The 24062-nt window shown below is 38.2% G+C and overlaps 1 protein-coding gene across 1 annotated transcript in view; it reads left to right on the plus strand.

The window, feature by feature from the left end:
• STK39 (serine/threonine kinase 39) overlaps positions 1 to 24062 on the plus strand; it is an 87348-nt gene that overhangs the window by 48647 nt on the left and 14639 nt on the right. The window contains exon 11 of the mRNA XM_070956925.1: positions 23371 to 23423. Coding sequence (XP_070813026.1) covers positions 23371 to 23423 — 53 coding nt within the window. The remainder of the gene's footprint in view (positions 1 to 23370; positions 23424 to 24062) is intronic.

Raw genomic sequence — 24062 nt, forward strand, 5'->3', positions numbered from 1 at the left:
CCTACAAACATGAAAACTAGCTAGTCAAACCATCAAGGAAAATAATCAACCAAGCAATTCAAGCATGTAAGCAAATGGCACAAGAAAAGAAGCAAAAAGATTTCAGAGTAAAGCTAATATTGAATCTATTTCAAATTGGCAACAAATGAGATACCTGGATAGCAGTGAACTAGGTAGTAACTCAGACAATCCACTGGTCTTTACAAAGATCCCCAAGACCACTCAAAACTCATCAAGTCATGGAAGCATTAGATCACATTGACATTGAAGATTGACTATTTTCAGAATATAGTCCTAAGCATTCAGTTCTGAAAATAATTTCCTGGAATATAGCTGGTTGATTTAATAAGTATGATGTTTTATTGAATCAGTATTGTTGCAATATTTTCAGGATCAGACTCAATAAAGATAATAGAAGTTATAGGTTTAAATATAATTCTCTTTAATCATAATAGGCATTCTATATTCGCTGAATATTCAAGATAGAAGCAAGGAAAATGGGGAGGATGGCTCCTTTTATATACAAGGGGCGGAGCCAGGAATGGGAGTGGTAAATTATGAATACATTAAAGCTCAAGTAATAAGTTAACCCCTGATGTTCCATATATACATTATTTACACATTAGAGAATAAGGCATTTACATCTGACAAATCCCCCTCTAAATGCCGGTTCGTTATACAACACCAGTTACATTCAGATTCAGGACAATATAATACATATAATTTAGAAGTTAAATATTTGTGTTGTTTAGAAGGTAAGGGTTTTGTTAATATGTCAGCTAATTGTTCAGAAGTATCACAATGTATTGCTTTGATGAATCCGTCTTGAGATAGTTGTCTCACGTGCTTAAATTTTATATCAATATGCCTGGACCTTTGTCCAATTGCATCGGATCTAGAAATTTCAATGGCCGCTTTATTATCTTCATGCATAATAAATGGTAAAGTAGGTTTCTTCCAAACATCTGTGATCAAATCATTGAACCATACAAGGTTATTTGCAGCTTTAGACAAGCAAACATATTCTGCTTCTGTGGTAGAGGTGGCTACCAGTTCTTGTTTACCAGTATACCAGTAAACTGGACAATCGTTCAATAGAAAAACATAACCAGAGGTACTCTTTCTGCATGATGTATCACCAGCCCAATCTGCATCAGCATAACAAGTAATTTTTGGTTCTTTGTCATTATTGGGTTCCAATATTAAACAAAAATCTAATGTACTTTTCAGATATCTTAAAATTCTTTTGACAGCTTCCCAATGATACAAGGTTGGTTTGCTAACATATCTTGACAATAAATTAAGAGGTAATGCAATATCTGGCCTAGTCCAATTAGATATATAAAGGAGTGAACCTATAACTGATCTGTAAAATGTGTTGTCTTTAAACTCAGGGGAAGATTCATCATTGTTTCTAAGAAAATCAGTTTGCATAGGTGTGTCACATGTTTTGGCATTATTTAAGTTACATTTGTTTAGGAGTTCAATGATTTTATCTTTCTGAGTAAGTTTGAATCCCCTTTTTGTTTTGTTAATTTGTACACCAAGGTATTTATTCACTCTACCTAGTGATTTCAATGAGAAGTGTTCGTTTAACTTATTTACAAAGATTTCCCTGCTCTCTTTATGCTTTCCAATATATAAAATATCATCCACATAAATTAATACAAATTCAATATGATCATTACTCTTTTTTACAAAGAAACAGTTATCAGCAGTGGTGGCGTTGAAATCCATGGTCTTTAGTACTTTTACCAAACAATCGTACCATCTTTTGCCAGATTGCTTCAATCCGTACAGACTCTTATTTAGTAACCAAATTTCGTTCTTATTAGTGTATTGACTGTGTGGTGCTCTTACATATATTTCCTTATCTAATTTTGCATGTAAGTATGCAGTCTGTATGTCATATTGAAACACGTCTAGATTGAGTGCAGATGCTACTACAAGAGCTGTTTTGACACTCTCTGTTCTCACTGTGGGTGAATATGTGTCAGTATAGTCTTCTGGATATTTTTGTGCATAACCTTGTGCAACTAGTCTGGCCTTGTATAAGGTATTACCTCCTTCTAAATTCTTAATTTTATAAATCCACCTGGTACCTATAATTGTTTTATCCTTAGGTGCGATCGCAGGTGTGAATACGTTTAATCCTTGTAAACTTTTCATTTCTTTTTCCATAGCTAGTTCCCATTTTTCTCTTTCTTCACGGGGAAGTTTCAGTACTTCCTCATATGTATTAGGTGTTATTTGTTCTCCATCCATATGCATAATATAATCTTTGTATTTATTTGGTATTTGGTTTCTATTATTTCTAATATTTCTTTCAGGTTTGCTATGGTTGTCATGCAAATATCTGGCTTCCTTTTTTGTTAATGTGTCTGTCTTTATTTTGTGCTGACTATTTGTCCAAGTTTTGGTTTTGTTCTTACTTTTGTTAATATTTTGATTTTCTGTTGTTCCTTCCTCGCAAGATATATTATCTTTGCTTTTATTAGGAAAAATTTCATTAAGGTGCAACTTAGACCAATTGGCCTGCTCATGAAACACAGCTGTTCTGGATACTATAAATTTGTTATTATTATCGATGAATCTGTACCCTTTGGTTCCAGTTTCGTATCCCATGAATCTTAATCTCCTGGATACGTTTTCTCCCTTTCTCCTCAATTGTTTGGGTATGTGCACGTCTGCAGTAACTCCAAATATGTGCATGTGTGCTAATTTAGGTTTTCTATTGTACATCACCTCATATGGTGTCTTATTCACAATACTGGACCATGTTCTATTTTGAGTGTAATTTGAATAATGTAAGGCTTCTGACCAAAATTGTTTGCCTAAACCAGCATCCTCTAATGTGCATCTAATCATGGTTTGTAGTGTGGAGTTCTTTCTCTCTGCAATCCCATTTTGAAAGGCAGAAAATGGATTGGACGTGAAATGTAGCATCCCTCTATCCTTTAACCATTGGGAGAATTCTTTAGACATGAATTCACATCCCCTATCTGTCATAATTTGTTTTATTCTGATATTATGTTGTGTTTCTATGCGTTTGTAGAATTCCTTAAATTTCTGAAAGGTTTCATCCTTGTGCTTTAATGTGTAAACAAAACCATAGCGACTGTAATCATCCACTATTGTTAGGAAGTAACGTTTTCTATAGGTAATTGATGGAGTTAATGGACCAACTAAGTCCATATGTACCAAATCAAAAATATTGTTAGTTGATCTGTTAGATTTTTTTGGTCTGGGACTGGTTTTTAGTTTGGTGGATTTACATACTGAGCATTCTAAATAATTTTCACAATTTTTTATTTTTACACCTTCTGCGTGTTCAGTCATTTTTTGTACTACAGGAAAGCTTGCATGTCCTAACTTCCTATGTAAGATATGAGCACACTCATCATGAATTGGTTTACCTATTTTTGGTCACTTCTCATTGTGTGTATTTTTGTTATCATGAGTTATTTTACATTCATCATTGTCACTGTTACTGACATTTTCATCATCTGCTTCAATACTATCTTCCATATTTGAATCAATGTTATGTAACCATCTTTCTTTGGTTATCAGATAGGGTAGACCCCCTTTTATCATCACAGTGCCTACATTTGTTTTGTTCTTTTCTATAGTTGCTTTCCCCTTTGAGAAAACTATATTGATTTCAGATTCTCTGCTTAGTTTTATAGCACTTAGTATGTTGTGAGGTATTTCTGGGATTAATAATACCCCCTCTATTTTTCCTAAACCAGGCAAGGTCACATTTCCTCTGCCTAATACTTGAACCTTTTCTTGATTAGCTACCTTTATCACAAACTTATCTTCTGTAAATGAAGATAATATACTTTTGTTATTAGTGGTGTGATTTGTTGCACCAGAATCAATAAGCCAATTATTGTTCTCATCTTGTTGTGTTTTGGTGCTTTCTTGTTTATTTAGCCCATTTAGTGACCCAGATTTTCTCTCTTTTGAATTTTCTCTACCCCCTCTACTTTCTCTGTAGTTTGGTGGACTTCTATATTTGTGTCTATCTGTGGAAGATTGTCTGTGATTGTATTTGCTCCTATATTCTGGCCTATGTCTCTCCCTTGGGACTTTGGGACAGTCTCTTCTACTGTGTTCCCTGGATCCACAATTGTGGCATCTAAAGGCCTCATTATATTTATCTTGAAAGACTACTTTCCTAAAAGATTTGTGTTCTGTTTGGTTACTGGAACGATTTTTTCTTGAATTGTCTTCTGCTATCAATTTGTTAGATAGACTTTCTATTGATAAATATCCCAAATTAATGGTATCTAAGTGTGACATAAAGCTATCCCATGATGGATCAAGTGAATTGATAATAACACTTTTCATAGTTTGATCTGAAATCACTTCCCCCCTCAATTGCAGCTCAGCTCTTATTTTGTTTAGATTTATCAAATGTTCACTTATAGAAACCCCTGGTTTCACTCTAGAAGAAAAGAAATCCTTAGACATTCTTGTGGTTGTGGCTACGCTATCGCTGTGAAATAGATTAAACATGCATTGAATTATTTCTGATACAGTTAGGTTTGGTTTGATGCTATGATACATTGCAGGAGACACGCTAGAAATTATTATGAAAAATGCTCTATGATGTAAACAGTCTATTTTTAAAGTCCAAGGTCTTCTTGGAGGACTAGTTATAAAGAATAGTAAATTTTCTTTCATAAAAATAACCTGAAGCTGTTGGTACCACTCTTGTAAATTAATGCCATCAACTCTAAGTTTTGGGAAGTCACTGGGTAAGTTCCCCACATTATTTTGTCCATTACTTACAACCTGAGGCAGTCCGTGGTCTCTCAAGTGCAGGAAATTACAGAACGGCATTGGGATGCTTGTAACGAGTCTGCGCGGTTCTCTGGCCAGTTCAAGTCTTTCGGGGCCGTCTACGTAGTTTTGCACATGCGCGTTGCTCATTTCTTCTTTGGCGCCGTTGTGGAAGGTTCTCTCCATTTCAGCTCTCTCGATCCGCTCCTCTTCAGATGAGTCGGTCTCTGGCTCGGTTTTTGGGGCTTTGGTGATGGCGGCGGTTCTTCTCTTTCTCTTGTGTGTGCTGGCACTCGATTCTGTCTGCGGTGTAGGACGGAATCGGCATGGCTCTCTGGGCTCGGGTGTCGTCGTTTTCGAAGTCATGATGGGAGCGTGCAGGTCTTGAGTTGTCGGTTTGATTTCTTGCTTCTTTGTTGATGTCTTAGAAATTTTCAATCTTGGCCCAAAAGCAGCAAAAAGTGTTTTCATTGCTGACTCTACTTGAGACTTTGTTAAATCGTCTTCACTTTCTGATTTTGGTTCATCTGAAGAGTTTGAGACTTCTTTTTCACTTTCTTCGTCTGATAGCGTTTTTCGCGCCAGAAATTTTGAACTGAGCGTTTTGATTGGCTCTGCTTCACTCTCTTTTGAAGTTCGTTGAAACCAAGATGGCTGCCGTTCAAAATTTCGCGCGGGGTCACATTTTTTCTTTTTTACAACTATTTTCTCAGTAGTCATTTCACTCACAGTTTTTTGATCTTTGGGTTTTTCTTTAATGATGTTTTTCTCTCTCGCTGCTCCGCTGTTCCTCAGCATCTCCTGGAGGTCCGCGATGAGGCTTTCATCATTCTTTTGGCTTTTTAGTATTTTTAATATTTCTGACCTGAGTTCGTTATTTTCTATCTCGATTTCTTCCTGGTCGTTATTTTCACTCATCAGTTCTTCTTCTTCAGTGGTGTATTCTTCGGATTCTCTCGAAATCGCATTAGTGGATTCGTTGATCATCTCTTGATCAGTTTCTATTTCTTTGCTGTAGGCCCTGGTGTTGGGCCTATCTTTCTTGGACATTTTTAATTACTTATTGAGTCAATTAACCATCCTCTGCTACCAGCTTGTTGCAATATTTTCAGGATCAGACTCAATAAAGATAATAGAAGTTATAGGTTTAAATATAATTCTCTTTAATCATAATAGGCATTCTATATTCGCTGAATATTCAAGATAGAAGCAAGGAAAATGGGGAGGATGGCTCCTTTTATATACAAGGGGCGGAGCCAGGAATGGGAGTGGTAAATTATGAATACATTAAAGCTCAAGTAATAAGTTAACCCCTGATGTTCCATATATACATTATTTACACATTAGAGAATAAGGCATTTACATCTGACAAGTATTGAAGTAATTTTGATATTATTCTATTAGAAGAAACATGGATGGACGATCATTTTTATTTTCGGGGCTTTGCTTTGTACTACAATTTCCAAACAAGGGCGTTAACAATGTAGAGTTAACAATCCTTGTATGAAGTGTTTTAAAGGCAGAAACAACCTTAGTAGGGCAATATAGGTAATATTTATTATCCAGTTAAAATTAAAAGTATTTTGGTTTAATAATTTATTCATCTTCCACCAGTTAAAACAGGACCCCAAATTAAACATTTTTGAATGGAATTGTAACAGTTTATATACATTCTGCTTTTAAAATTCCCTTATATACATTTTGTGATGCTGGGCAAATTAAGCACCAAATTTACCTTAATAGTAAAGTACTGGTAGCTAAGTTTCCTTGTTTATTTGCCAAAAATGGACAAGTGGATTATATGACAGGCAATCTAAAGATCACAAAATCAACTGTGTGAATTCTTGTTTAGCCAGTGTTTGTAATAAGTTAAATATACTAATTTAAATGGTACATCATTCTGGTGAGTCACATTTACTTGCGGGTGGGGAGCAAGCATGATAGATAGGTCAGATTATTGGTCAGTATTAGATCAGAGAGTGATCATCAACCTATAATTTTAAGCTTTGTAACCAACGATAAACCCAGAATCTGTTTAATACACCTTGGATTCTAACATTTAAGTAGAACACTAATTTCATGGAGAATCTTCCTTTGGTAGAAGGTCAATGTTCCTGATGCAGTTATTATTGTCCCCTTTCTCAGATCTTTTTCTAAGAGTTGGAGAATCTCTAGAACAACATAAAAGGTGATACAGGGGTCTGTGACTAGGAGGGGAAATCAAGAATATACATTTCCAAGATGGAAGCCTTCTCTGGATCAAATGTGCTTCTGCGGAAAGGGGGAATTCAGGACTTAATTTATGTCTTTGTTCCAGCTAAATAGCAATAGCAATAGCCCTTAGACTTATATACTGCTTCACAGTGTTTTACAACCCTCTCTAAGCGGTTTACAGAATCAGCATATTGCCCCCAACAATCTGAGTCCTCATTTTACTGACCTCGGAAGGATTGGAAGGCTGAGTCAACCTTGAGCCTGGTGAGATTTGAACTACCAAATTGCAGGCAGCTGGCAGTCAGCAGAAGTATCCTGCAATACTGCATTCTAACCCCTGTGCCACTGTGGCTGTAGTCAGTTGGTGTATAAAGTAATATATTTTATAGGAAAAGAGTTTTGGTAATGTTAGTCTAGTTAGTAGAAACATCACTGATCTATGACATAGAGCCGTAATAGTGAACCTATGGCACATGTGCCACAGGTGGTACATGCCGCTCTCTTGGGCACGTGAGCGCAGGGGTCATGCACGGGGGAGTGTGGGGTTGTGTGCGCATGCGCACAGGAGCAGGGGTGTGTGTCACGCATGCATTGCATTATGGGTGCCAGCACGCACGTGCGTTATCGGCACACAATGACAAAAAGGTTAGTCATCACTGACATACGGTTGTGTTGAGTTGTGTTAGCATGTAATGCTAGACTTTTGCTTAGCTTTACAAGGATAAGTAGGGATGTGCAAAACATCTTGAATTAAGAGGATTGTGCATATGGTAAATTTCCATGCCCTAAGCCCCTGTGCCCTCTCAAATCTTGTTACATTGCCTCATTGTGGTGTGTGGGGGTGTTCCTGGGATGGATGAGCAAAGAATAATGGGAGTGTATACCCAACACTACATATTCCCAGCTGGGTCACCTGAGGTAAAGGCCATCCCAATTGCCTAGCTAAAGCAAGCAGGCATCTATATCGAGCAGCAGTAATAATAGAAGATATTGGAGGCTGATGATCACTTTGGTGGCAACCGCAGAGACGTCATTTCATGCTGTGCAGGAGAAGGCAAAAGGATTCGCCATTTTTGTTTCTGAGGGAGATGAGAAACATTTTTATCTGTGCATTTAAATTAAAATATACACCTCTCCTTTTCATCCCCATTTCCTCCACCAGATCTAAAAGTTATAAACCTGTATCTTCACATTAGAAAAATCTTTATACAGGAGAAATTTGCCTCAGATCGGAGGTGTTGCGGCTGTCATTATTGACAGATTCAGTCGTGGCTCTTACAAGAAAAGCTTCCAACTGTGCGAGATGGTTAACAAGAAGAGATTCATAGCTACTGCAAATAGAAGTTTTCATTTAATTGGTGATTCTGTCTGTGGAGATAATGCCGCCTTTCCCCAACTGCTGTTACTTGAGAGCTCTTGCATAATAACAGTTCAAATGGTAGATGCTGTTTCCATACAGAAAATTTAGAACTAATCCGTAGGGAAAGTCTTTGGCTTTGTGTCTAATTTGATAGCGTTCAGCAACTGCTGTGTTCCTTTCTGCTTGTGGTGAGGCCGTAGTTGCAAGTTACGAGAACAACGAATCCATTCCTTTGTTAAACTGCAACTAGACAAGAGACTGTTCCTGGAAGTGGAAAAAAGCAAATCATAAAACATGTCACATTATGTGTTTCTTCAAGGACTTCTGTTCTGAAACAACTCTCGGCTAGAGGACGGGACGGATTAAATGGTGACTGAACATGTTCAAATTCTGTAAAGGCAGTGTTTTCAGTGAGATGTGTCTCCATGCCTTTTGTCCCAAGCCCATCTGTATTCTTGCAAGTTTGGAGGATTTTTCAGGCACTGCCAACCGCAAATGCTTTAAATTTGTATGACAAAAGATTACAGTAGAATACATTTGCATTTCCTTACCACTGTTTTCAGTATTGGGATAAATTAAATCCACAGCTGTATATAGCCTGATCTTCAGGGGTTTTGCCTAGCTTTATATCGTTTTGAATTCAGAGATTTTGTCCCAAGGACTAAAGTCCTGTAGGACCCCGTTAATGAATGCAAAGGCTTATCCTGAAGTAAGGTTGTGCCCAAGTCATCCAAGTTGAATCAGATAGATGCTATGATCAAATTATCTTTTTAAATTTCCACTCCCACCCCCTCCCCGTGTAATATCCAAACCAACAAATTAGTAGTAATTTTAGACACAGTCACTCTCATTTATGTGCAATGGAAATGATCCTTTGAAAAGAAAGAAGACATGTAGGGAATGCAGCTGCCTAGATCAGCTTGCAGGTTTTCAAGTCTTTCTCATGGTTTACCTCTTTATCATCTGATATCTTACCAGAGAAAACTTTGCTTTCTAGGAATTCAAGGAACATGCCGGATGACCAAATGTAGAGATAGTGGCTCATCCTTGCAAGCACTCTGGTAGATAGTTTTCAAGGACTTTTCCGTAAGGACAGAGTTCTGGGGGTTTAATTGGAGTGAAAGAAAATCTGGACATTTATTTTATGAATAAAACAACTCCAAGAATATTAACCAGATAACCTTCCTTGCCTTTTCATTGAAAAAAATAATAATTCAAATCTTAACAGGTTACACTTATTCAGTTATTCATTGTTGAAAATCAGTCAATTGATTTTTCATTTTTGAGATAGGTTATTTGATTTTTTCTGTTTCTGAATTATTACTAAGAGCTAGGATTTTGTTGTTGTTATTGTTAATTTCATTGTTTTATTTTTACCTTTACTTACTTTCAGTTTAAATTATTTATTAATAGGCACAATGTTCTTCAGGTTACTTAATTAAAGCAGTAGAACTTTCTAGAAACATTTTGAAGAAGAACAAAATAAAATAAAATAACCAGGACTGGAAAATGGAAAACAAGTATTTCTCGACTTACATCTGGTCCTTTAAGGACTGTTTGAAGTTACTTTGGCCTCAGTAAAGCACTTCGGCCATCGTAAAATGTCACACCAACATCCTTCCCTAATCAAATGACTACATTTCTGGCACTTGATAACTAATATTTATGACTAGTTGTAGTGTCCCACCATCACATGACCACAATTTCTGATGGGATTTTTTTTTGCAGTTTCCAGCAAAGAACATTCATTTAGCAGAATGGGTTTTACAACCATGTGATTTTACTTAATAATCATTGTAAAAATGGTCAGAACTTAGGCCCGGTCATGTGAGTACCTCAACTTACTACCGCAATGACTTATGACTAAAATTCCAGTCCCAACTGTTGTAAATCAAGGATCACCTATATATGAATTCCCTATTTCAATGTATATCAAGCTTTTACAATCAAGCTAAAAATAAAATTGTAGAGACTTCTGGGGGAAAAAATGGCTTAGCAAGAAACAGTTATAAACTGGAATGGTTTCCCATCTCAAAAGCAAGGCCTTTCAACTGGAAGGCTTATAACTATCTGCCTCACTTCTCCTGATGCAGTGAAGTTATCAGAAATAATGTCAAACAATATTATGTATCATTATTTATTACTCTTTAAAATGTATTTAAAGTTGTGCCACTTTATTCTCCTATTGGCTGTCACGGCAGTCAGGAGTGGGTGAGACATCGGCTGTTGTCCAATAGGACCGAGTCTAAGCTCCGCCCCTTCCTGCTTGGCTCCAGTTTTTTGACTTGGTCTGCCAGGACGGTCGTGTCTATAGAGTGCTCTCTCTCAACATCGCTTAACTTGGCCTTTTGAAATCGGAACGGACTGGACTCATCTTTTGTTTAATCCCCACAACTTTCGGCCGCTATTCCTTACGCTAGACTGCTGGCTGGCAGCTCTTTCTAGCGCACGCACGAGCTTGCTCTGCCGCGTTTCCTGGTGCTTCCATCTTTGCTCCTATATAGTGAAGACTATGCGGCCAAATCTGTCCACCTCTGGATAGGCTGGGGATAGACAACCTGAATAGGTTCTGCAGGGAAAGAAATAATAAACTTAATATACCATGGTAAAGTCTCTGAGCCAGGCCCAGGTGTGATTGTCGGTTGACTTCAAACACATCTATGCAGGGGTTTTTTGTCGTCAATAACAGAGAAGTAATTTCCCATTGATATCTTCCAAGATATTTTTTCTGGATTCCCCGGCTAGCCTACAAACCTGGGATTTCATGGTGGTCTCCTATCCATATACTAAGCAGGCTCAAACTGTTTAGCTTCCTAGCTGAGAAAGATTGTCCAGATGCTATTACCTGCTAAAACACTGAACGTAGTATACTGTTAAAATACAGTCTCCTTGCCCTATTTTATGCTAAAAATTTGCTAAGTAGCTATACAGTGCGACTAATACAATAGATTGTACGTATGTGGGCTCCATTGGGATATTGCATTCCTGGATGGGCAATTCTAGGATACATAGAAGGTCATGTTTTCAATCACCAATAGCTCTTTGGGCCAAATTGAAAAATTATAGTAACTGCTTCTGTTCCTAGTCCCCCCATTATTACAGATACTTATTTAAAAATCATTATTTTTAAAAGTTTTATCCCCCCCTCCCAATGGCTCAAGCGGATTCTGAAGTGATCAGACTGATAATTGCTATGTCTTGGAAGATGTTGGTTCAGTGATGTACTTTTTTATGATGCGATAAATATTGATCTCTTCTTTGGGTGAGTGTTGAGACCGCTGGGCCGAATATCATTGTAACTCTCCTATAAATAAAGTAGTGTTTGTTTGTTTAATTGAATTGCACTTTGCTGCAATCCTTGTCAGAAGTTTATTTCATAAATAACTTCTTCACTATACAGAGAAGTGCCCATATTAATTTAGTGCATTGATTAAAATGGTTTACATCACATCTATGTCTATATACTCAGAGGTAGTCTCATTAAGATAAGTGGATCCTACTTCCCGGTATTTGGTTTATAAGATTAGCATTTTATCCATTCCTCTTCCCTCTTCTTCAGAAGGAGGATGGGAGCCTGTGCCCAAGAGAAAAGTATAAAGTAGTTTCATGCAGTTTTCAGAATTGCTGATTTAATGATATTTTTTCCGAGAATTCTTTAAGGAGCCTCCAGCAGATGAAAGGAATTAAAATAAATGGGATGAAATTATTTGAGATGAAAATGAATTGAGGGTCTGCTGGAAGGAATATTTTAGACATTTGTACGGGAACATTGTGACATGTTGAAGATTGAAAAAAAATGTTATAAAGGTTAGTGTGCAAGAAAAAAATAAAAAATAATGTCATGATGCTGTGAGAAAATGGTAAGGTTGCAGGTGTAGGCAGCGTAGCTGGAGAAATAGCAATAGCACTTAGACTTATATACTGCTTTACAGTGATTTACAGCCGTCTCTTAGCGGTTTACAAAGTCAGTATATTACCCCCAACAATCTGGGTCCTCATTTTACCCACCTTGGAAGGATGGAAGGCTGAGTCAACCTTGAGCCTCCTGAGATTTGAACTGCCAAATTGCAGGCAGCCGGCAGGCAGCAGAAGTAGCCTGTAGTACTGCACTCTAACCACTGCGTCACCATGGCTCATCATAAGATAATGGATATATTTTGCTTAAGCACTGGTCTTATAATTTGTCAAACTTGTCTTTGAAGACTATGTATGTGCCTGAAGATTGGAAGACTGCCATTATTATTTCCCTACCTAAAGAGGAAAGATGGCAAAAGTACCAAACTATGGGTTTTAATTTGTTAAGTACACCTGAAAGGTGTTTGGCAGAATTCTGACAGAAACAACAGAACTGGTGACAATGAACAAAATACATAAAGCACATTATAACATTGCACACCAGATTTTCACTTTTCAGTAACTCAGTGATTCTCAACATTTTCTTCACCATGGACCTCCTTTAAATATCTTTTTTGGTCACGGACCCCCAAGACGTAGCTCAAAATTTAAATCATAACATTTCTTCAAACCTTTGCAGACTCCCTATGACAACATTGTCCCTCCCCAGGGGAGAGGTCTGCAGACCACAGGTTGAGAACCACTGCAATAGCTCATTAAGAAATATGTGTCGGGAAGAGAGTTTTTTTGTATGTAGGTTGAGTCACAAAAAGCATATATTAAAGTGAAGAGGCTTGAATTATGGACTGTTTTGCATGATTATGGAGTTGAAGGTTAGTTGCTGAATGCAATAAGGTAAGATAAACGTGTGAGAATAAATGGAGCATTTAGCAAGAGTTTCAGCATTGGGCAGAGTAAGAGGAGGATGTGTGATGTCCTTGGTGATTTAATGTGCTTAAGGATCCATATATAAGGAATGCTTATGGAGATACTAGAGGTGTGTTGATTGAAGACTATCATTATATGTGTGCTTTTGAATGCAGATGATGTATTGTTGGGTGAAAAAGTGAACGATTTGCAAGGAATGCTTGATAGATTATACAATGCAAGGTGTATAAACCTGCACATTAACATATCAAAAACCAAAGTGCCGTATTTTTCGGATTATAAAATGCACTTTCCCCCCAAAAAAGTGGGTGGAAATGTCTGTGTATCTTACAGAGCAAATATGGGCCTGGTTTTGGTCTCCTGAACCCTCAGTGCATCCTGTTTTTGCCCTCCCCGGCATCCAGAAGCACTCTGCAGGCCAAAAACAGGCCAGGGAGAGCAAAAACGGGACCCGCAGAGGCAAAAAATTTATTCTCCCGCAGCGCACCGAGAAGAGGCGTGCTTTTTTTTTCTTGTTTTCCTCCTCTAAACCTAGGTGCGTCTTATAGTCCGAAAAATATGGTAATTGTGTTCTACAGGGGGGGAAAAATAGTGATTGGAAGTTATACATAAATGTCAAAAAAACTAGAGCAAGTAGATGAATTTATGACTATGGTAGAATGTTGACTAAGGATGGGAAAACAGAGAAATTTGAAGATAGGCAAATGCTGGTAAAAAAAGATGGTGACTAGTAAGCTAAAGGTAAACGTTTTCCCCTGTCTAGTTATATCCGACTCTAGGGGTTGGTGGTCATCTCTGTTTCTTAGCCAAGGGAGCCAGCGTTGCATGAAGATGTTTCCATGGTCATGTGGTCAGCATGATTGTATGCCGAAGTGTACAGAATGCTGTTATCTTCCCACCAATGTGGTACCTATTTATGTACTCACATTTGCACACTTTCAAACTGCTACGTTGGCAGGAGCTGGGGCAGGAACGGGAGGTCACCCCGTCATATGGTAGCTGCTTGGATCTCCAACTGCTGACCTTCTAGTCTAGAAGCCCAGCACCTTAACTGAGGTTGCAAAGAAGGAGTGCTTGTCAGGAGAAGCAAACATGACTGTGCATAAGAGTATGCTTCTTCCTTCTTTGTGATACAAAATTGAGAGTTGTGTATACAAAGAGAAATAGAAGGGTAAATTGAAAAGTGTCTGTGGCAGGGTGGTTTTGATTTAAATCGAGTTGATTTAAATCACAATTTAAATCATGATTTAAATCACTAGTAAAAAGGCTTGATTTAAATCAACTCGATTTAAATCATAATTTTTAAAGAGCAACTGTCATCTCTGCTACTCCTTTGACCCACTGTTGACTCACCGATAGTCCCAGTGTTGCAGAATATACAGCCTCATGCCACATAACTAAGCTCCATTTCATGCTGAATAAACTAAATTATTTACGTATCTTAAATAGAAAACTATTTTACGATAGATTTTTACCCCAAAAGTTTTTTATTAAAATAAATTCGATAAAAATAAAAAAAAATCTGATTTAAATAAAAAAAATTCTGATTTTTTTGATTTTTTTAAAAAAATCATTGATTTTTATCCACCCTGGTCTGTGGTAAAGGGAAAGATGGTCAAGAAAGAAAAAGTGCTGAATGAATGTAGATGGAAAACCAAGCATGAGCGACCAATACAAGCAAGGCTTGGTCATTTAGAGAGAATGAATGAGGATCAAATCTCAAATCAAATTATGAAGAAAGAGAAAGTGAGATGAGAAGAAGAAGAAAAACACCAAGGCAGTTGCGGTTGGATGGAGCTGATAAGAGAGAGCTGATAAGTTTAAAAAACAAAAGAAAATGTATGAAGATAGTGAAAAGAAAGGTTTGTAAGAACAACCTTTAAAAGGTCTTCTTGTCTTCTTGTCCTCTGAGAAAGAATAAATTATAACTTTGTCCGATATTCAGCAAGCATAATTTTAAAAACACATTCTCTTTTTTACTTTTTCTCTTATGTGCATTTCAAAAAAAATTAAAATAGCTGAAATAGAATGATGAGTCTAGCTGTAATATAATATATTAATATTTAAAAATGCTTTTATTTGCTGCTTTAGAATGTATTTGTATGCAAGGTATACATGAGGCACAATTTATTTTCTGTAACTCAACATGTATTCTTGAATTTCAATTTTCTGTGACATTGCAACATTCATGTTGGAGAATATTTCTCATTTTACCAACACTGGAAGGGGCGTGTGGATAACTTCGTTCAGTACTCTAATTTGAAAAGATAAACCACATAATCCAAAATATGCTTCAGTACATGAAGTTTAATTACTGGGATATTCTGCTTTGAGAATTACCTTCCAAAGGAGAGCTTATGAGTTAATAGTTCTGTCATGCACAATATCTGGTAATATCTGAATGCATCCATTCCCTGTTTTATTATAGTTCCATATAGCAAATTGTCTTGGAATTGGAAAATCAAATGTAAATTAATTTTATGTGCAGTCTGCATTAAATAAAAACTACTTTCTTGTTAAGGGAGGGAGATGAAATATTCTTTTGAATGGAAAAGACCATTTTTACTATATGCGTGACACTTCTGCACTTTCAGAAGATCTCTGTCTCTGGTTTGAGTTTATAATGCTAATAGGCAAAGAAAAGACTGCCCTACAGCAGCCACGTGATGAGAAGAAACTAGCAGTATTAGCAAATTGCAGCCTGAAATAATCCATCCATTGGCTTTTTATAGTTCTAACAGGAGGTTCTTTAGTGAAGATTTGCCTGGGGCCTTTTTTCTCCTGAAATAATTGTAGGCTCTAACCTATCCAGAGATTTTTGTGGCAAGTTATTGTCCTTTGATATCAGGATAAAGCAATACAGGTAGTTCTCAACTTATGATCATGATTAGAATCGGGACGTCTGTCGCTAAGCAAACTGTCATTAAGTGAATTGCACCCAATTTTAATGTCCTTTTGCTATGGTTATTAAGTGAATCACCAGAGTTAAGAGAACTTCTTGGTCAACTGGGAAGGTTGCAAATGGCAGTTACATGGCCACGGGATGCTGCAACCATTGTAAATACATTCTGGTTGCCAAATACCTAAGTTTTGATCATGTGCGGAAATGTACCGAGTTGTCCTAGATCCATGGGACAGAGACATGCATGTTGTTTGCTTCTTTAAATGATCATCACTGGTGACGCTGGGGTTGAGCTTCATGAGGCTCACTCTTTGCTGTTTTATGGCGGTGACATGGTGCTGGGTGCTGGTGCTGGATTTCTTGGTAGTGATGGTCTCAAAAGAGAGCATTTTGCTGGCAGTGGTGGCTGAAGGCTAGATGATGCTCCCTGATGCAACAGTGACAACTGTCACCTGGTTGATGGCTCTGACTGGCATGCTGTCCAGGAAATTCTGGGAGTTGAAATCTACACATTTTATGGTTGATCAGGTTGAGAAATTCTGAAGTAGAGAAATGCTTATTGCTGATGTTACATTTATTGGATAGAGGGATGTTGGATAGGGGGAAAATACTCTATTTTGGGACCCAACTAAAATGTTCATCATTTCTCAGCAAAAATATGTGCTTAATTTTTTTTTTTATTGAAAAAGTTTTACAATTACATTTTCTCCCCATTTCCCCCCCCTACCCTCCAAAACCTCCCTAACCTCCCTAACCCCCCCTAACCCTCCCTAACCCACCCCTCCCCCCCGGACTTCCACAGAATATAATCCAAATCAAAATCCCCTTTTTTATAAAACTTGAACCCCTCCTCCCCCAATATATTTTTTCATCTTCACAAAATTCAAATATTTCTATCTTTATATAATACTTTCAGTTAAAAGCTATCTGATACTTCCTGGTCTATCTACTTTTTCCACTCCCATTCATAAGTCTCTTGTGAGCGATCTTTTAAATATGCTGAAATCTTCGCCATCTCTGCAAAGCTGGCAATCTTCAATGTCCATTCCTCAATAGTGGGCATGTCTTCATTTTTCCAGTATTGACCTATCAGTAGTCTCGCTGCAGTTATCATATACAATATCAGCTTTGTTTCACCCAATGTAAAACCCTTAACTATACCCAGTAAAAACAATTGTGGAGAAAACTGGATTTTTTTCTTCAAAACATTCTGCATGACCCACCAAATTTTTATCCAAAAAGCCTTCACTTTCTTACAAGTCCACCACATATGATAATATGTAGCATCTAAGCAATCACATCTCCAACATTTTGGTTGAACATTAGGGTACATACACGACAATTTCTTAGGATCTAAATGCCATCTGTAAAACATTTTATAAAAATTTTCCCTCAAATTCTGCGACTGTGTAAATTTAACATTCTGAACCCAAATTTTTTCCCATGTTTCCAACATCACTGGCTCTGCAAAATTTTGTGCCCACTTAATCATACAATCTTTAACTAATTCAGTTTCTGAATCCCTTTCTAACAAAACATTATAAAGTCTTTTAATATGCATTGGACCTTTCTCTTTTATATGTCTAACCAATTCTTCCTCATGTAACATAATACCAGTTTTTTGGTCCTCTTTTAAAAAAATATGTGCTTAATTTTGAACAATAATCAGTTTTTGCTTCTCTGAAAAGGTTGTATGCTAAATAGTCTAAGATTCTGCCCAGAGGAGAATTTAAACACTATATAAATGAGCTTTAAGAGGATTCTTCAGTGTTTATATTTAGTAGACTTCCAGAAGAAGAAATGGTGGACTGAAGACAACTCTGTGAAAAACGGGAGTTGAGGACCATAGCTAAAGATTGAAGGGTCAATGAATAGACCGGCTCTTTGGAACTTCTCTGGACAAGGAGAAGACATGAGTTTGTCCACATGCACATTGAATAGTTGTTCTTCATGTGGATATTCCAAGATAGCAGTCCCTGGTGAGTTTTGAGCACTGGGAGATGACAAAAATAGGCATCTTGCCCACAAGCACAGTTGGCCGCCTTTTAAAGGGCGCTAACTTCACTAACTTCACTTTCCAATTGTATTTGGAAATTGCTAAGAGGGGGTGAAGAGTTATGGAAATACCATTTATGATTGCGATGAAGTTGGAAGTCACATCATTATGTATTTCTTTTCTTTGCCTTTACTATATTCTTACCTTCTTTTCTATTTTCTGCATTTTTCTTCTCCTTTGCACCTTCCATTCTTCTATTCCCTTTTCTTAGTTAGTAATAGATATTGCTATTTTAATTAAAATCCTTAGCATTTAATTTATTTTAATAAATTAAATTATTAATTATTTCATGCATTTTAATTTAATTAATATTTAAACCCCTTAATTGTTCCTTATGTTCAAATAGATAGACAGAGAGGCAGGGAGGATTTTTCAGTATGTGTAGTTTTATTTTTAAATATCATATGGATTCGTTCTAGAACTAGAAGAAGCAAGGTCTGAAGAGACTCCGCTTACTAAGACAATAAGTTCTTTGTCTGGCTAAATGCTGATAGACAATTTTATTGGTTGAAGAAAATGTGGTATCTTCAATTGCATTTACATTATTACCTTATTGTATCTTCACTGATATGGAAGGAAAGGTCAACCTATTTACTTAAGAAGCAGGGATAATGGGTCTCCACAGAGGAAGGGATAAATTTCTGTCTTGACTCTAAGGGCAAGTTAGGGTATTGTGTTGACAATGACAGATACATTCACTTTGACATGACCACATGTATATAGAACAAAGTATTCTCCACCAGAGGGTATAAGGAGGGAACATTACAACCAGCCTCCATCCCTCCTGGTTCACCAGGAGGGATGGAGTAGTAGTCATTACTGATTTTCTGTAGAACTATGGCCCATAGACTCCATCAGAAGGTCAAAATTTCAATTCTCTTCTGAGGGCCCTGCAGCTGTTAAGTCTCATGGAAACAAGATCTTTCAGAAATAGATTTAGCTGCAAGTTTGGTTGAATGGATGCAGGCAAGTGGGGTGGGATGGGGTGAGGAGAGGAGAGGAGAGGAGAGGAGAGGAGAGGAGAGGAGAGGAGAGGAGAGGAGAGGAGAGGAGAGGAGAGGAGGTGGTAGATTGCTCACTCTTTCCCCAGGTCTGGTATTACCTTTCCAAATGAGAAAAACTCCAGTTTCCAGCTAGGTGTTCCTGTGCTGAGTGCAAATTTGCTTAATACTTTAAATGATTGAAGAAAGCAGATGGGCTTGTTCATTGCACGCATAATGATTAGAACAGTTTTGCGCGATTGTTTTGCTGCATAATATCCATTTAATTGGGCAATAGTGTAAAATAACAAGGAAGTAAATTTTCCTTTTGAATTGGACCAGGTACCCCGAGCAGCTGGATACCGTTTTTAGATTTTATTTTATTTTATTTTGCAAAATTTCTGTCTGTGGCCTTGCTGATCCATTTTGGTTGTTCTCACATGATTCTGCATTTGTGACAGTGTGACATTTTCTTAATAAGTGTTTAGGAAGTGATAATAGTTCTGAGTCATGGCTGACTGTGCCTGGCTGTTGGATGTAGTTTTCGCACAGTGAGACTTTATGGCCTGATTCACTGAAATATGAGACTGCTTACAGATTCCATGCTGAGGAACAAAAGAATAATGGACCGCAAAACACATTTCACTGCTATTAGCTTTTCAAGCAGATTGAGCCATTCGCTAGTATGCTTGGGCAATTATGTTTGCATTTGATCTTTGCCCGCTTCCTGTTTCCAAAAGTGAGATACTTGTTTGCTTTTCCTTCCTTTCTCCATCCACCTTTGACCTGAGGCAAGGAAATACATTGGATTAACTGGGGCAAATTGTCAGCTAAGACTAAAGTAGAGATGAAAATTGACTGCATTGTCAATGACATGCCTCCAGCATATAATTTGTGTATATACTGCTGTTGTTTCCTGGTGTGTTTTGAGCCCCATCTAGTGGCCGGGGACAAATATTTCATTGTTTGGAAATTGATTTGATGATGTTTGACCCAGAGGGCATCTATCCTCCCACCATCCCTCAATTCTGGAAAAAAACGTGCATCCTGAGAAGCCAGACTCTATTTTGAGATAACAGAAACATCCAGAACAGGGTGTCAAACTCAAGGCCTGCAGGCCCAATCTGGCCCATGGGGTGTTTAGATCTGACCTGTGGGCTGCCATGGAAATAGTGAAGGACTAGCCCACGGTGCTTCTGCCAGCGAGAATGGAGCTCGGGAGGGCTGTGCGTGGCCCTCTCAGGCTCTGTTTTTGGCCGCGATGGCCTCCTACAATCTTCTGCCAGCAAAAACAGAGCTCGCGGGGGGGGCACGGGTCTCCCCGGCCCCATTTTTGCTGGCAGAGGGCTAACAAAACAAACTAAAAACAAAACAAAAGGAGAAATGTTTCTCCTTTTACATTTGAGCATCCAAAAAGGCATAGGAAAGGAGAAGAGAAAGAGGAAAGACAAAGAAGAAGATGGGAAGAGAGCAAGGAAGGAAGAAGAAGAGAGGGGAAGGAGGAAGAAAGGAGAATGAAGAGGGAAGAGGGAAGGAAAAAGAAGAGGGAGGGAGGGAGGTTATAATGAGAGGGAGGTAGGGTCTGAGGGAACTCCTGCCTTAGCACTTGGCCACCATAGGTGCCCCCTGACATGAGTGACATCAAGCTGGTCACGCCCACCCTGGCCCCCCAAGGTCAAACACAACCCTGATGTGGCCCTCAATGAAATCGTGTTTGACACCCCTGATCTAGAAGAATCCATCTTAGTCCTTCTGAAGATAAAGTCTATATCCCATACACGGCATTTCTGTTTTACCTTATCCTGTTCTTTAATAAAGTATCAAGATTTACATTTACGGTCTGGCTTATTAAAGGATAGGAGGGTTTAGCTGCATGTCGATCTACACACAAAGTAACGTAATCAGGATAGAACAGTCAAAACACGGAAGTAATGTATAATATGTGGAAAGCTGGCCGGTCATGCTTCATCATGCATTGATGTTGAGCTGCGCATCACTGGCAAAATAGATCATAATAAAGAACCATCAAAGATGCTGATTTTTGGGACATATATAGCCATCAAAGATGCTGATTTTTGGGACACCGGGAAATATATACTTGAAGGAATCATCAGGACCTGTCTAGAATTTTTTGAACATCTTTCTTACACAGAAGATTGCCATAAAATTATTGTTATTCTTTTTTTCCTTTTTCTACCAAAATGTCCACTGCAGATACTGTGATGAAAACAGACTGTTGATTGAAAGAATCCTGTAGGATGTATATGTGTGACTGGGGGCATCATCCATTTTTCAGCAGAAGACAATTTGGCAGTTTTACTTCCACTGCTGTGGGTTCCCGAGAACTTGAATCTTTCAGATTTTCCATTGAAAGGAAGCCCTATAACCGTGATGGCGAATCTATGGCACATGTGGTGGCACACAGAGCCTTCTCGGTGGGCATGCGCGCTGTTGCCAATTGCTCTTCCTGGTTCCATTGCGCACTCGAGTGAAGACCAGCTGGCTGGCGCACATGCACGTACCAGAACCCGGAAGAGAGCAGCTGTCTAGCGCGCATGCACACAACGGAACCCGGAAAAGCAGCTGGCTGCTGTGCAAATGTGCACTTTGTTTGTAGCAATATTTCCCAACCTTGGGAATTTCTAGGAGTGTAGACTTCAACCCCAAGAATTCTCATCAAAAACAAAATTAAAAGAGTTGAAGGGATCTTGGAGGTTTTCTAGTCCAATCCCCTGCTTAATCAGGAAACCCTACACCCGTGATGGCGAACCTATGGCACACGTGCCACAGGTGGCACACAGAGCCATATCTGTGGGCACACAAGCATTGCCCAGCTCAGCTGCAGCGTGCATGCGTGCACCAGCCAGCTGATTTTCGGCCCTTCTGGGCCCATCGGAAGTCAGGAAACGGGCCCTTTCCGGCCTCCGGAGGGCCTCCAGGGGGTGGGGAAGGCCATTTTCGCCCTCCCCAGGCTCTAAGAAAGCCTCTGGAGCCTGGGGAAGGTGAAAAACGGGCCTACCAGGCCCACCGGTAACCTTTTTGCAGCTGCATGCCAAAAGCGTGGGGAGTGGGGGGGGGTCGCATGTGTGGGGGGGGCATGGGGGAATTGAATTATGGGTGTGTGCACACATGTGTGCGACATCCCCCCCCGCACTCCCCCATTTTTGGCACGCAACGGCAAAAAGGTTAGCCATCACTGCCCTACACCATTTCAGACAGATGGTTGTCCAATCTCTTCTTAAAAACCTCCAGTGTTAGAACATCTACAACATCTGTAGGCAAGTCGTTCCATCTAACTGTCAGGAAATCTCTCCTTAGTTCTAGGTTGGTTCTCTCCTTGATTAATTAACTTTCCATCCATTACTGCTTGTCCTGCCTTCAGGTGCTTTGGAGAATAGGTTGACCCCTTCATCTTTATGGCAGCCCCTCAAATATTGGAACAGTGCTGTCAGTGGTCATGCTGGCTTTAGAATTCTGGGAATTGAATTTCACACTCCTGGAAATTTTCAAAGTTGGAAAACCCTGGTTTATAGACTGCCCAGAACAGACTAATCATGATTTGCACCCACTTCTCTCTCCCCCACATAACATTTCTGATATTTTACCTTCTACATGCAAGTAAGAAACTCTGAAGCTTTCAAAACATTCATAGTTGATCTTGTAGCTTTTGTTAGCCTTTTAATCTTAATCTTTTTTCATCGTTATCGAAAAGTAAATAAAACTTCAAAATAATATCTGATGCTAGGAAGGAAATATAACATTTTAGATTCAGATATAATGACTGATGTGCCATAATTTAGGAGTGCAATGGAGGATTGGTTGGATGGGGTTCTAAATATATCGACAGAAGTGAAATTGTTGGGCTGAGAAAGAAGGATAGTCCAATTGAAGAAGATCTGATCAATGAGCAAGACCATGAAAGAACTCTTCATCAAAATCAGCTGTGCTATATAGTTGCTTTCCAAGGCACAAAACAAATTTGCAACTCCATTTTAATTAGATAGTTTCCTTCATAAAAGTAAATTATCATCAACTTTTTATCTCTAAAATGCATTTTAGCTTTTTTTTTTTGTTAAAAAAACTTTTATTCCCAGTACTTTCTCTTATATTGATATACTTGCAATACACTTGGGGATAGTCGAGACTATAAAAACTGTAAAATACTGCCTGAATATTAACAGCAACTTATTTATGAAGCTAGAATACATTTAGAATACAGAAGGAGCACTTCATTACATTTTGATGTGTTTACCATGGCTTCATCCCTCTCCTTTTTCCCTCCCTCCAGGAATTCCAGAAAGGAACTTAATGACATACGATTTGAGTTTACTCCAGGCAGAGGTAAGACTTTTAATTGAAATTATGTTTTTATGACTCCAAATGGAATTTCAGAAATTGATTTCTGTTTTATCGGCTTAGTATAAATTAGCTCTATGAAATGTATCAACCAAATGTTTTAGACTATCCTAGTTCACCAAAACAAATCTAGTGCCAAGTGTGCATGTTTTTAGTGGCATAGTTATGGATTGAATGGTTGAATTCAGAGGATGTTATATAGGCGAAGAACTATCTGGTACTTTTGCTTGATTTTAATCTAATGAAGTAAAGTCCATTACTGCCTTCCTGCTGATAGCTGATCTAAAAGTTTTATACTAAATACAATGTTATGGTATGCCAGTAAGTGGTCCTGATGTAAAAACTAACCATAGGCAGAATATAAAATATGTCAAAGGCTTGATAATGATGCTTTTAATACCATCTCCCATATTCCTCTAGGAGAGACTATAATGTGTCCCCTAGCAACAACAAGGAAAACATAGCTGTTGAATACTTTAATCTTTGTAGCATACTTCAAATAGCAGCAGCTCATCTATTGTCAGGCACAAAAAACCACAAGTGAAGGCCCAATTAAACTGATTTATTGCTAAAAATCTCTGGTGACAGGAATCTACTCAACTAACTGGTCAGCACAGTTAACAG

Source organism: Pituophis catenifer, unplaced genomic scaffold (assembly GCF_029215685.1).
Source record: "Pituophis catenifer annectens isolate HBS135680 unplaced genomic scaffold, rPitCat1.0.hap2 SCAF_1, whole genome shotgun sequence".
In the NCBI taxonomy this organism is placed as follows: Eukaryota; Metazoa; Chordata; class Lepidosauria; order Squamata; family Colubridae; genus Pituophis; species Pituophis catenifer.